The sequence below is a fragment of the Carcharhinus amblyrhynchos genome, chromosome 16 (assembly GCF_965287045.1).
Source record: "Carcharhinus amblyrhynchos chromosome 16, sCarAmb.v2.hapA, whole genome shotgun sequence".
NCBI classification, from domain to species: domain Eukaryota; kingdom Metazoa; phylum Chordata; class Chondrichthyes; order Carcharhiniformes; family Carcharhinidae; genus Carcharhinus; species Carcharhinus amblyrhynchos.
The window spans coordinates 35,082,931-35,097,561 of record NC_137339.1 but is presented as its reverse complement, the minus strand read 5'-3'; the positions used below and the strand labels follow the sequence as shown (position 1 = coordinate 35,097,561).

The 14,631-nt window shown below is 40.4% G+C and overlaps 1 protein-coding gene across 3 annotated transcripts in view; it reads left to right on the top strand.

Annotated features, from left to right (window-relative positions):
- Positions 1 to 14,385, top strand: part of LOC145353952 (ubiquitin-conjugating enzyme E2 variant 1-like) — a 43,643-nt gene extending 29,258 nt beyond the window's left edge. For all 3 annotated transcript variants that reach the window (XM_080204975.1, XM_080204976.1, XM_080204974.1), the window contains exons 3-4: positions 11,739 to 11,864; positions 13,469 to 14,385. In XM_080204975.1, coding sequence (XP_080061101.1) covers positions 11,739 to 11,864; positions 13,469 to 13,615 — 273 coding nt within the window. In that variant the 3' untranslated portion in view covers positions 13,616 to 14,385. The remainder of the gene's footprint in view (positions 1 to 11,738; positions 11,865 to 13,468) is intronic.
- The last annotated feature ends 246 nt before the right edge of the window (positions 14,386 to 14,631 follow it).

Below are 14,631 nucleotides of genomic sequence, written 5' to 3'. Positions count from 1 at the left end.
TGACACTGTTAATGATACCTTCTATTACTTAGCGGATTGAGAATAAGCTGTCAGAGCATAATTGATCAGATTGTATTTGCCCTGCTTTTTGTGAAGACAGAACACACACAAGCAATTGTCCACATTGTCAGAAAGATGGTAATGTGCTAGAAGAGCTTGGCTAGAAACATGGTTAGTTTTGGAACCCAAGTCTTCACAGCCAGAATATTGTTAGACTCATAAGCTTTGCAGTGTTCAGTGCACTCAGTTGTTTCTTGAAAATCACTTGGAGTTCATCCAAATGGCTGAAGATTGGTTCTGATGATGGTGGGGTGCTTAGTAAAGGGTAAAAATGGATAATCAAATTGGCACTTCTGACTGTAGAAAGATTATAAATGTTTAAGCCTTGTTTTGTGCACTGCTTTCGAATGAAAATGTTCATCAAGTCTTCTCCTATGAGTTCATCCACCAACATTCACAGCTGAACCTTACAGGATTACAGAGCTTTAATCTGATTAATTGGTTGTTGGATCGCTTAGTCCTCTTAGAAGTTTGCTGCTTCCATTGTTTGGCATGCATGCAGTTCCACGTTGCTTCACCTGGCCTACTTGTTCCAATCGGATCTGGCAATCTCATTTTTAAATATGGTTGTTGCAGCTTCTGGCATGTTCTACAATTAATTTAACCAGGATTGATTCCCTGGGCTGATGGTAATGGTAGACTAAGGGATATGGTAACATGAATAGGAATAGAATAGGCAATTTAGTCCCTGAAGCCTACTCTTGCCGTTCAGTATAATCATGGTTAATCTTCTATCTCAATTCTACTTTCCTGTATTCTCCCCATATCCCATGATTCCCTAACAGATCAAAAATTGTCAATCTGAGTCTTGAATATATCCATCAATGGACAATCCTTAACCCCATGTGGTGGACAATTCAAAAAGATTCACAACTGAGTGAAGAAATTTCTCTTTATTTCAGTCTTAAATGACCCCAGTCCTGAGACTGTGCTCCCATGTTCTTGATTGCCCAGCCAGGAGAGAGAATCTGTGTCTATCCTGCCAAACCTCTTTAGAATCTGAATATTCAATGCTATTGCCTCTCATTCTTATAAAATAAGAACATAAGAAATAGGAGCAGGAGTAGGCCATCTGGCCCTTCGAGCCTGCCCCGCCATTCAATAAGATCATGGCTGATCTGTCGTGGCTCAGTTCCACTTTCCCGCCCTCTCCCCATAACCCTTAATCCCCTCTCTTATCAAAAACCCATCAACCCGCTTCTTAAAAATATTTAGCGAGGCAGCCTCCACCACTTCAACGGGCAGAGAATTCCAGATATTCACCACCCTTTGAGTGAAGAAGTTCCTCCTCAACTCCGTTCTAAACCGCCCCCCCTTTATCTTGAGGCTGTGTCCCCTAGTCCTACTGTCTTTTTTGAGCGGGAAGAGTCTCTCCACCTCTATCCTATCCATCCCAATATTGGCCCAATTTACTCAGCTTTTCATCGTAGGGTGACCCTCTCATTGCAACAATCAATCCAGTGGATCTGGTTTATCAATTAATTGTATACTTTCTTTGATATAGAGAGCAAAACTACATACACAACTCCAAGTGAAGTCTCATTAAAGTCATATACAATTGTAGAAAGGTTCCAATCCTCTTGCACCAAAGACCAACATGCAATTTGTCTTCCTAATTGCTCCCTGTACCTGCTGTGTTCCTTGTATAAGTACACATCAAAATTTCAAAGTTTGACATCTTTTAAATATTCCAGTTCTTTTATTACTACCAAAATGAATAACTTCAGACTTGCCCACACCTTGTTATCCCCTCACTTAACCTCGCTTATATTACTTCAAGTTTTTCTGCATCCTCATAGATCACATCACCATCTAACCATATCATCAGCAAACTTAGATATGTTGCTCTTAGTCTCTTCATCTAAGTTATTAAACATATATTGCAAATAGTTGAGACCTCAGCACTGATCGGTGAGGCTCTCCACTACTTACAGCCTGCTAACTTGAAAGTGCACTGTTTATCTCTGCTTTCTATCTGTTAACCAACCCTCCATCCCTCCTAATACATTACCTCCAACTCCATGAGTGCTTATCTTGCATATTAATTTTTTGTATTTCATCTTATGGAATGATTGCCTTTTATAAATCCATGTTTGGATGTGAAGGTTAACATTCTCCTAGTTTGGGGGCGTTTAAGAGATCCGTGGATAGGTTTATGGATGGAAAGGGTTTGGTTTAGGTTAGAGGGTCATTGCTTTTTAATTGGTTGGCGCAACATCGTGGGCCGAAGGGCCTGTTCTGCGCTGTTATGTTCTATGTATACTACATCCTTTTGTTCCCCTTTATCTTACTAGTTATATCTTCAAAAAAAAATACATTTATCAAACACAATTTCCCTTTGAAATCATCATGACAATGTCTGATTATATTATAATTTTCTAAGCCTTTAAAGCTTCCGTGATAGATTCTGGCATTTTCCTGACAATTGATGCCAGGCTAACTGGTCTGAAAGTTCCATGTTTGCCTTCTCTCTCCCTTTTTGAAAAAGTTACATTTATAACTTCCAGTCGTTTTTGAACAGTTCTAGAATCCAAGAAATTTTGGAAAATCATAACCAGTGCATCTGCTATCTCCGCAGCTATCTTTTTTCAAACCCTATTAGGCCCTGAGGATTTTGTCGGCTTTTACCTCTTAAATTATGCAAATACTTTTTCTCTGCTGATATTAATTGCCTTAGGTTCCTCAATCTTATTAGCCCTTGGTTACCTGCTATTTCTGAGATATCTTTTTCTCTATAATTCTCTGTAATTTCTTCTGTCTGTGCCTCTAAGGGTCCAGTGTTTACTTTCACTACTTCCTTTTAAATATTCTTGTAAAAGTTCTTATTTGTTTGGCTGTTTCTGACCAGTTTGTCTCTTTTTTCCCTTTTATCAACTTTTTGGTTGCACTTTGTTGATTTCTAAATCACTCTAATCCTTAGGCTTGCTACGATTCGTTGCAAGATTATAAGCCTCTTCTTTTAGTCTAATGCTATCTCTAATTTGTGTAGTACCTTAGGTGGCATTGTATTTGACCCCAGAGGTCAAATACAATTGTTATATTTGTCATAAGTTAGCCTGCCTTTTCATCCATGGTGTGCTATACTTAGATTTGTAGTTCATAAGAAATAGGAGCAGGAGTAGGCCATCTAGCCCTTCGAGCCTGCCCCGCCATTCAATAAGATCATGGCTGATCTGTCGTGGCTCAGTTCCACATTCCTGCCCTCTCCCCACAACCCTTAATCCCCTCTCTTATCAAAAACCCATCAACCCGCGTCTTAAAAATATTTAGCGAGGCAGCCTCCACCACTTCAATGGGCAGAGAATTCCAGAGATTCACCACCCTTTGAGTGAAGAAGTTCCTCCTCAACTCCGTTCTAAACCCCCCCCCCCCCCCCCCCTTTATCTTGAGGCTGTGCCCCCTAGTCCTACTATCCTTTCTGAGCAGGAAGAGTCTCTCCACCTCTATCCTATCCATCCCATTCATCATCTTATACGTCTCAGTGAGATCTCCCCTCATTCTTCTAAACTCTAACGAGTACAAGCCTAGTTTATTCAGCCTGTCCTCGTAGCTCAACCCCCTCAACTCTGGTATCAGCCTAGTAAACCTCCTCTGCGCTCCCTCCAAGGCCAAAATATCCTTGCGTAAGTACGGCGCCCAAAACTGCACACAGTACTCCAGCTGCGGCCTCACCAATGCCCTATACAGCCGCAGCAAGCCTTCCCTACTTTTATATTCAATCCCCTTCGCTATGAAGGCCAGCATCCCATTCGCCTTCCTGACCACCTGCTGCACCTGCAAGCTGGGTTTTTGCAACTCATGCACAAGGACCCCAAGGTCCCTCTGCACCGTCGCCTGCTGCAGTTTTTCGCCACGTAAGTAATAATCCTTCCTACCATTATTCCTACCAAAGTGGACCACCTCGCACTTGCCAACATTAAATTCCATTTGCCATTTCCTGGCCCATTCGCCCAGCCTATCTAGATCCTTCTGTAGACTCTCCACACCCTCCGCACAATTTGCCGTTCCACCAATCCTGGTGTCATCAGCAAATTTCGACACCCTACACTCGGTTCCCTCCTCCAGATCATCTATATAAATGGTAAATAGCTGAGGCCCCAGCACCGACCCCTGGGGCACTCCACTAGTCACCATCCGCCAATCCGAATAGCACCCATTGACCCCCACTCTCTGCCTCCTATTTGACAACCAGTCCTCTATCCATGCTAACACCCTACCCCCAACTCCATGTCCTCTGACCTTCTGCAATAACCTCTTGTGAGGTACTTTGTCAAACGCCTTCTGAAAATCAAGAAATACCACATCCACCGGCTCTCCTCCATCCACCGCCCTAGACACATCCTCATAGAACTCCAGTAAATTTGTCAGACACGACTTCCCTTTAATGAAACCGTGCTGTGTCTGCTCTATCAAGCAGTTCCCCTCAAGATGCCTCGCTATTTCCTCCTTGATGACGGATTCTAACATTTTACCTACAACAGACGTTAAACTAAGCGGCCTATAATTCCTTGCCTTTTGCCTGGCACCCTTCTTAAACAACGGCGTAACATTAGCCGTTTTCCAATCTTCCGGCACTTCCCCGGAATCCAGCGACATCTGGAAAATAACCACCAAGGCATCCACTATCACCTCCGCCATTTCTTTCAGAACCCTCGGATGCATTCCATCCGGTCCTGGCGACTTGTCCACAATCAGCCCCTCCAGTCTGTCGAGCACCGCCTCTCTTGTAACAGTAATGTCATTAAGACCCTCCAGTCCTACCACCTTTCCATCTCTAACACCCGGCAAATTATTCACGTCCTCCTCCGTGAAGACAGAAACAAAAAAGTTATTCAGGACCTCAGCCATATCCCCATCCCCTACCACTAAGTCCTCCTTCTCATCCTCTAAGGGACCAACGTTCACCCTAGCCAGCGTCTTCCTTTTTATATATTTATAAAAACTCTTGCTATCCTTTTTTATATTAAGCGCTAGCCCAGCTTCATAGTTTCTCCTACCCTTCTTTATCAACTTCTTTGTCAATCTTTGTTGACATTTAAACCTCTCCCAATCCTCTTCTCGCCCACTACTCTTAGCTACTCTAAACGCCTCCGCTTTTAATTTAACACTTTCCTTCACCTCCTTCGTTATCCACGGCTTATTACCTCTCCTCCTACTGTCCTTTTTGACCGTCGGAATAATTTTTCACCCCACAAACGGGTGTTTTACTTACCAGTACCTCTTTAACTGGTGCAAGGGATCAAGCAAGCAATACAAAATGTGTAGCAAAGATGTGGGGCAGTTTGAGCTGCTGACACAGAGCAGACCCCACATGATGAACTTCAAAGATGGTTACCATGTATATATAGCCCGCTGCTGATGGTTCACTTTTATGCTCAGCCCCTATTTTTGGGGGGATTTCTTGATGCTTCAAAGGTCAACTTTAAGCTTTACAGTTATTTATTAGTGTCACAAGTAGGCTTATATTAACACTGCAGTGAAGTTGCTGTGACAATCCCCTAATCGCCATACATTGGTGCCTGCTCGGGTACACTGAAGGAGAATTTAGTGTGCCCAATGCATCAAACAAGCATATTTTTAATTGTGGGAGGAAACCCACACTGATACCAGGAGAACATGCAGACTCCACACAGACAGTGACCCAAGCTGGGGATCATACCTGGGTCCCCGGCACTGAGGCGGCAGAGCTACCCACTGTGCCAATGTGCCTCCTTACTTCTACACCAACATCTACAGTAAGCCATGGCTGAAACATTCATGCTGAATTTTTGTTTTACAATGGAATATATTCTTGAACATTTTAAATTGTTTCTGAAAAATGTTTTGCACTGTTTTATGTGGACCATGTGGTTACAGTTTGTGGTGATATACAGTTCTGATGGCCTTGGTGCCTCATGGAGGTTTTAAATGGTTAAATCTGTTTGAAATCTATTCTATTTTCACAGTGACATTGTCACACAACACAATGGGGAGTATCCTTAGTGTTAATACATCAATGTTTCTGAGACAGATAGTGAAGAAGAGGTCAAGTAGACATTTGCTTGTATTTGTTGTTTCACCACCTGATAGCTACGTCCTTCAAGATTCTACTGTTTGAGCTTTTGCATTTGGGTTTAATGCTTAGCGTTCCTCGCCTCACATGAACTTTCTGTTACGTGTGTCCTGTTTGTTACAGTTTGCAGGACATTCCAAATAGCTGCGTGGCCATGCACGTGCACTCCCAAGAGAGAACATAGGAGAGGACCTATGATTGGAGGAGCTGGAGCAGGAACATGCTTATGGTACTACCAAGCCAATCCTGTTGATGGACATTGAAGCCCTCCATCCAGAGTATATTCTGTGCGCTTGCCACTCTCAACATGGAAGAATACCAATTCATTGCTGGCAGGAGGAGGATTGGTGATAATCAGCGGGATGTTTCCCAATCAGTGCTTGTCCTGCTGCCGTTTGACTTTATGGAACCAGGGTTGATATTACTATGCCTTCTGATCATGGTTCAAAATACATGGAGGCAGCGAGCAAATTTGTCCTGCAAATCTCACCAGTAGTTCCCAAAAATAAATGACAGGTGAAAAAAAAATCAAGAAATGTTACATCCGTGAATTTTGATTGGAGGAGCAGCAAGCGCATTAGACAGAATCTAATCCTCCAATCTCAAATTCTGTCTCACGCATATTCCTGCTGCAGCTCCTCCATCCACAGGTCCTCTCCTATGTTCTCTCTCAGGAGCACCCGTGCATGGCTGCGCAGCTATTTGGAATGTCCTGCACATTATAAAAATGAGACGCACGCAACAAGAAGCTCAGGTGAGGAGAGTGGTGCTAAGCATTAAACCCAAATGTAAAAGCTCAAGCAGTTAGAGAGAACACAAGAAAAATGCAGCTGTGATTGGAGGAGTTTCGAGTGTGGAAAAAGAATCTAATTGGAGGATAAGCAAGAGTGTGGAAGAAGTGTAGCTTTGATTGGAGAAGCAGCAAGGTGAAAGCAGACGGAGGAGCAGATGTGTGCTTAAATTAAAAGGCTGGAAATGACCAGACAAGGTCTCCAAACTCCACAATAGTCTAAACTTCAGAAGGTGAGAATGCTTCAACCAGATTTACACCTCATGGGTTGTTAGACTGGGGAAGAGATTCAAGAGAAAATACCCCAGTAGTTGGTCAACCTTTGAGAGTCTGGGGGGCGGGTGGTGGGTGCGGGGTGAAAATGATGGAACCTGTGATTTCAGAGTGCTCAAGATTAGTCTTGTCCTGTTTCCACAGCAATCCCAGCTGGGGGCTTTGGTTGACTCCACTATATACCTATAAATGTATCCAGCTGCAGCGGCTGAGGTAGATAACTTGGCCCAGAGTGGTGACAGCATTCGGTCTCTGATGATCTGCTTTCGTTGTGCAACCTTTTTACAGTTGACCAGTTTTTAGGGAGCTCAGCTGAAATTCTTTTTTGCAAAAACAAATGGCTTTATCCAAAAAGCACAACAACTTCAAGCTCTGAGTAATGAACCCAACAGAAATAAATTCCAGAATATGCCTGTTATTTTCTACATTGTTCTAGCTCTCTCAGACATTGTATAACAGAACCAAATGATTGTCAGAAAACAATCTTTGTTCCCTTGTTATTAGTTATTCATGACAGCCAAAGATGGTAAGCTTTATCAAGTAAGAATTGTTAAGTTGAATGAGACCTCTGATTATGCTTCTATTTTGCATTCCTTTATGGAGGTTCAGTTGGTAGGAGTGAGTCATTGTCTACTGCAGATTCGACTGTAGGCATTGGGAGAGGATGCAGAAACAATTCAAGTTCTTGGCATGAGGAACTTCATTTATTTGGACAGGTTGGAGAAGCAGTGGACTGTCTCAAGATTAAAGGTGCCCAAAATGAAGGGGTGGCTGGACAGAGCAGATAGAACAAAACAGTTCCCATTGGTGGAAAGGGTGAGAACCAAAGGGCTCAGATTTAAGCTCTTTGGCAATAGACATAAGGAAAACGTTTTATGCAGTGAGTGGTTAGGATTTGGAATACGCATTGTGGTGAAGGTAGATCCAGTTGTGGTTTTCCAAAGGGAATGGTGTTATTATTGGAAGACTTGGTGTGTGGGGGGTGGGGGGGGGGGGGGGTGGAATTATGTTGATGCCTGCTCCTGTAGATAGATCTGTAATAGATGATCTTCTCTAAATAAAGGGTGGGTTTTTACAAAATTCATTTAACTAAATTTAACTTTGCTATGGTGAGATTTGACCTTGTTTCCCCATATTTTATTTATTCAGATTTCGGAATTACCAATCTAGTGTCACAGCAAATATGCTATAGAACCTTATTTCTGTAGGTAAATCATGATTATAAGTCAACAGAAAAATTATAGCAAAGTGGAAAAATCTATTTTGCCATAAAATTATAGCTTAATAAAATTAGGCAGTAATTAACACAGTCTAGCAAATTATGCTTCCCATTTTGACTATGGGCAAGGGAGCATGCAAAAAATCAGACTGAATTTGTCTTGAGGTTTTCAAACTGCTAAAATCTCTTTGGATCTCTGTAATCTGTTAAGGCTTTCTGTAGTTCTCAAATCCCTTTGGATCTTTTTTTCTCTGCTTCAACAAACATGGTTTCAGTATTCTTTCTTAGATCCTAAACAGTTTAATTAGACCTCTCCTTTACAAACTATGTGAGCCAATTGACCAATTACTAGGGCACGCAATTGATCTTAATCTACAAAATTCCTAACTAAGAGAATATGTATGGATTCAGATTCCTTATCAGCATTGTACTGGTTTTGACTAGTTCAGTAGTACAGTTTCATGCAGTTACAGGCAAATAAGCTAAAGTAAAAGCCTGCTTAGAATCTAAACTTATAATATTTGAGGGTATAAGGCAAGAATTTAAGTATGTTGCTTGATTTGTTCATAAAATGTGATTTTAAAATGAGGTTACACTCTGGCTGTAAATTGGGAGATGGTAGTGTGCAGTGGGGTCTGGGTGTCCTTGTGCATCAGTCGCTGAAGGTAAGCATGCAGATGCAGCAGGCAGTAAAGGAGGCAAATGGCATGTTGGCCTTCATTGCAAGAGGATTCGAGTACAGGAGCAGGGATGTGTTGCAATTATACAAGGCCTTGGTGAGACCACATCTAGAATATTGTGTGCAATTTTGGTCCCTTTTCTGAGGAAGGATGTTCTTGCTCTTGAGGGAGTGCAGCAAAGGTTTACAGTCTGATTCCAGGGTTGGCAGGACTGATGTACAAAGAAAGATTGACTAGGTGAGGATTGTTTTCGCTAGAATTCAGATGAATATGGTGGGATCACATAGAGACTTACAAAATTCTAACAGGGCTAGACAGGATGGATGCAGAGAGAATGTTCCCGATGGTGGGGGAGTCCAAAACCAGGGGTCACAGTCTGAGGATTCGGTGTAAACTATTTGGGACGGAGGTGAGGAGACATTTCTTCACCCAAAGAGTGGTGAGCCTCTGAACTTCGTTACCACAGGAGATAGTTGATGCCAAAATATTGACTGTATTCAAGATATTGCAGTTGGGATGAATGGGATCAAAGGTTATGGGGAGAAAGCAGGATTAAGCTATTAAGTTGGCTGATCTTAACAAATGACGGAGCAGGCTTGAGGGGCCAAACGGCCTCCACCCGCTCCTAAGTTTTATGTTTCCATGATTGTGGAGGACAAGGACATGGATGGAATAGATAAGATAGAAGCAGAGAGATTGTTTCCACTGGAGGATGAAATTAGAGCTAGGGAGCATATCCTCAAAATAAGGGGGAACAGATTTAGGGTTGAGTTAAGGAGGAATCTGTGAAATGCCCAATAAAGCAGTTGAGGCTACCTTGTGCCATGTTTTAGGGCAAAGATAGATTTTTGAACAGCAAAAGATTTAAGGGTTATGATGAGGGAGTGGGTAAGTGGATCTGAATCCACGAAAAGATCAAACATGATTTATTGAATGGCGGAGCAGGCTCGAGGGGCCAAATAGCCTGCTTCTCTCCTTGTTCTTGTGTTATGTTCTTAGGTTATGTTTTTCTCGCGTGTAGTTGCTTATTTTTGTTCCATATTCCTTGATGCTCTTACCTAACACAAATTTATCAGTCACTGTCGAGGAGTTTTCAATTGATGCAGCACATGCTACCTTTGGGGAGCAAGTTCCAACTTTTTACTTTGCTTTTTGTAAAAAAAACCGTAGACTGCTTTTAAGTGGCTTACCACTAATTTTTAGATTGTGTCCGCACTAAATAGGTTGAATACAGAGCAACTGTCATACATCTTAATCATTTTAAAGCGCTCAGTTAGATCACCCTTCAAATGTCTAAACTCAAGTGACTACTAGGCAAATTTATGTTGCCTTAATTTGCTGCATAAATCCTGATATTTGGTGAACCTAATGTCCCTTTATTTCTTGAGATTTGGTATTCAAACCTGAATTCAGTTCTCCATAACAAGGCTGTATGCAACAGAAGCATTGCTTCCTCGCTTTTGAATTACAATTCTTTTGAAGTAAAGGATAGCAATTATATTCATCTTTTTGATTAACCTGTATATCTGTACATAAAATTTCAGTGGTTTTTGTACATGGATGCGTTATTCACATGCTGCTTGAAATATAAAGAGTAAATGCTGGCAATATTTAGCTGATCAGGGAGCATCTATGAAGAGAGGAACAGTTAATATTTTAGTTGATGACTTTTCATCAGAACAACAGGATGAGAGATCATTGACATCAAACTCTAACCCTGTTTCTCTTTCTACAGATGCTGCATCATGATTTAAGTATTCTCAGCATTTTCCACTGAGAAATTTACTAGAATTCTCCTGCTTGATCTACAAGCATGATCCCAAGTTTCTGGTTGCCTGTCATTTTAATTCACTATCATGCTCTCTCGCTCACAATTCTATCCTCGACCTGCTGCAGTGTTCCAATGAAGTTCAGCACAAGCTTGAGGAACAGCATCTCATCTTCCAATTAGGCACTTTGCACCCTTTTGACTTCAAACTGAGTTCAACAATTTCAGTCTAGGAACTCCTTCCCCATTTTGATTCTTCTTTGTTTGCCAATCTTGTTTACATAAACTCTGCCTAAAGGCAAAAAATTCATTATTCTGGCATTTACACACAATCTGGACAAATACTTTATCTCTTCATTACAACCATTTCCACTTCCTTGGCTTTTTGTCCCAGGACGCCTTTGTCATTTAATCGCTCCTGCCCTCTACCCAATCTCAGACCTTCCCTTTTGTTCTTCCTGTCCCACCTGACTTTTCAATGAATTATGCTGATCAGAAACATTTCTACCCAAGGATAAAAGCAAATTACTGTGGATGCTGTATTCTGAAACAAAAACAGAAAATGCTGGAAAATATCAAGTCTGACAGCTTTTGTGAGGAGAGAACAGGGTTAATGTTTAGAGTTTGGATGATCTGGCTGCTGTCAGACCTGAGATTTTCCAGCATTTTCTGTCTTTGCTAGACTTCTACCCTACTCTAGTTCTAAGGAAGTCATATTTGACTCAAGACTTTAACCTCTGTTTCTCTCTACAGATACTGCCAAATGTGCTAAGTGTTCCAATGATTTCTGGTTTTATTTCAGACTTCCTTCATCTGCAGTATTTAGCTTTTAAATATTTGAATGCATTTGGTTTATTAAACAGTAATGCTAAACCATGCAACTTTTTATTTTACAGACAATTTATGAAAACCGAATATACAGCCTTAAAATAGACTGTGGTCCTAGATATCCAGAGGTAGCTCCACATGTTAGATTTGTAACAAAAATAAATATGAATGGAGTAAATAGTTCCAATGGAACGGTAAGTTTATATTTGCCATCATGGATAGCTGTGTTTGTTTTTCAATGACTACATTACTTTAACTACTGTTTTTGATTTGGCGTCCAAAACTGAATTCATTGCCACAAAGTAGTGGGGTGAATGCTGGTTGGTAGGTTTCTTTGAAATGGTTGGAGGATTTGACTCTTCATGTGGCTTAATTTTCATTAAGACATTATCATTAATTTTTTCAGTATGAAGCAGACCATCATAAAATTGAGTACTGTATTCATCCTCCGGCTCAGCAAGTTGCAGAACCAGAGCTTGTATGTTTTATCCTTGATCTCCACCCCTTGAGCTTTTCTCCACTGGGGCCAGTACACTAGGATAGTATGGCAGAGGTCAACAGTATGGGTTAGGAAGAGGAAAATTAAACTAAGTTTTGAATTTGGTTTACCAGTAGGCAATCCTTCACTCGTAGATGAAGCTTGGCTATGTAGCAGTTGGACGATCCACAAGAACATTTGGCTTATCGTGTCGATTATCATGTCAGTCTGCTGATGCACACAAAAGAATAGCAATAGGCCATTCAACCCCTTGGGCCTGTTCCGACAGTCAGTGGAGTCCTGGCTGATCTCCACCCTTAACTCTGTTTATTAATTTTTCATCCATGTTGCTTGATGCCCTTACCTAACAAAAAAATTTATCACTCCTGGAACAAGACCCTTTTAGAGGAGAGAATTCCAGATTGCTGCTGCTCTTGAATGATTTTACACTTGAATAGAAACTGAAAGTGCCCAGATGCCAATACAATTGTTTGCCAAATTGGAATTGGTCCTTTGAGAAGAAGTGAGAAACCTTGGGTAGCAAATTTTTTTGACGAGTATGTGGAAAGTGTATTTAGCTTTTAACATATTGTCAGTAAAAGCTATGTTTTATCTTGTTTTACATTTTAGTGATTGGCCATTTAATTATTGTCTGTTTAATGCTGTTATACTACAAGCCTGGTTGACTGGATACAAGATAAGTCAAATGACAACTGTATGGAGTTCTGCTTTGGAATGGTTATAGATTTGGCTCTGGAGCTGACCATTTTTGAAATTCATTTACCAGTCCAGTTTGGACTATACCACAAGATGGAGCAATTCTAAATAATGGATCACTATAACTGAAAGGATACAGATGCCGCCCTCTTTCAGACTACAAATATGCCTTATTGCATACAGAAAGTTTTAATTCATCATTGTGCTCCAAGAATTTTATTTTTTTGTCTTTTTTTATTTTGTTAGTTTTACATATAACTTCCACCAATAGTGTGACGTTATACATCTGTTGTACCTGAATAAATGGAAATACTTCAAGCTCATATATTTTTGTATAGTACCTTTTACAATAATTATTTCCTTTTGCATACCATGAATGTCAGTGTCAAATATTGGTTCTCTGAGCCTTGCTCATAATAAAAGAGATTGAGTGTATGTATAATATATATTTATAGTATACGTAGAATAAGTACATGGAAATATAATTGTTTGATGTGGGAAAGCCTTGCCTGATCCACTTCTAAAACTATTTGCGTTTAAATCAAAAGTGACCAAAAATCCTCCAGCAAATGTTTGTGTAATTCCTGTTTGCATCTTCTCCAGGTGGATCCAAAAAGCATACCAGTCCTAGCTAAATGGCAGAATTCATATAGTATCAAAGCCGTTCTGACGGAACTTCGGCGTCAAATGATGTGTAAAGAAAACGGAAAACTCGCTCAACCCCCAGAAGGACAAAGTTACAGCAATTAATCTGGAATTGTACCTCCCTCTACTCAAGCTTACTTCATTTTCCACTGTAGTATTTTTTTTCTAGGCGCATCTTGTAGATCTCAAAGTACTGGAAAAAAAATAATTCCCATTAAAAAGCAATTAATCTTAATACTGTAAATGTAAGCCAATACTAATTGTTTTTGTTGGACAAAAGTTGTATGATAACACAAATAATCTTGCGCGTAACCACTGTCTACACAGTAGAATCTTTGTTGTCAGGAATTATCTATTGAAATTAGTACTGTTGAGACCAGTGTGGCACATTTAGCTAAAGCTGTGAATATGCACATCACACAGACACTTGCTGCAGGTTTGGCCTTTAAATTATTGTCCCTTCGCAATAGTATTAAAGCTCAGGGCTATTTATTAGAGTCTAAACACAAAGGTTGGAACGATCAGTGCAGTATTGTTTTCTGGTCTTCATCTGCCAATGGGATTTATCTTGCTTTCAGAGCCAGTCTTTCCTTTGTGCTGTCTCTAGTAAATGCTGAACACGGCTGATGTATTTTGGACCACTAACCTTAGTTTGCTGTAATGTGGATGCAAGCTACATGTATAACTATTTGGTGTGTCCAGGACCTTTTTGACATTCATGTTTGTACAAAGCCACATTTTAAAGCAGCGGGTATCACCACAACTCTTAAATCAACCATTGTTTCCATTAAAAGCCTATTTTGTTGAAAAATGTTTAAGATATTAGATGTATGGATATAACAGTCTCGGAAATTAAAGAATTTAACATAACTTAATGGTATTCTATTAATAGCCTTTTATTGTGTCAGCCTGATTATGAAATATTAAAATTGTGCATTATGGGTAATACATGGATTATATTTAAGCTAAATTGTAAGTACAATAGCTTTGACCTGATCTAAAGTACAAGAACATATAAAATGCAAGCCAGAAAAAAATTCTCTTGATAAATTTGTCACAAACCTTTGCATGTACTTTTACTTTAGAGAACTGAATGCTAATAACTTGTACTGCACTTGAGA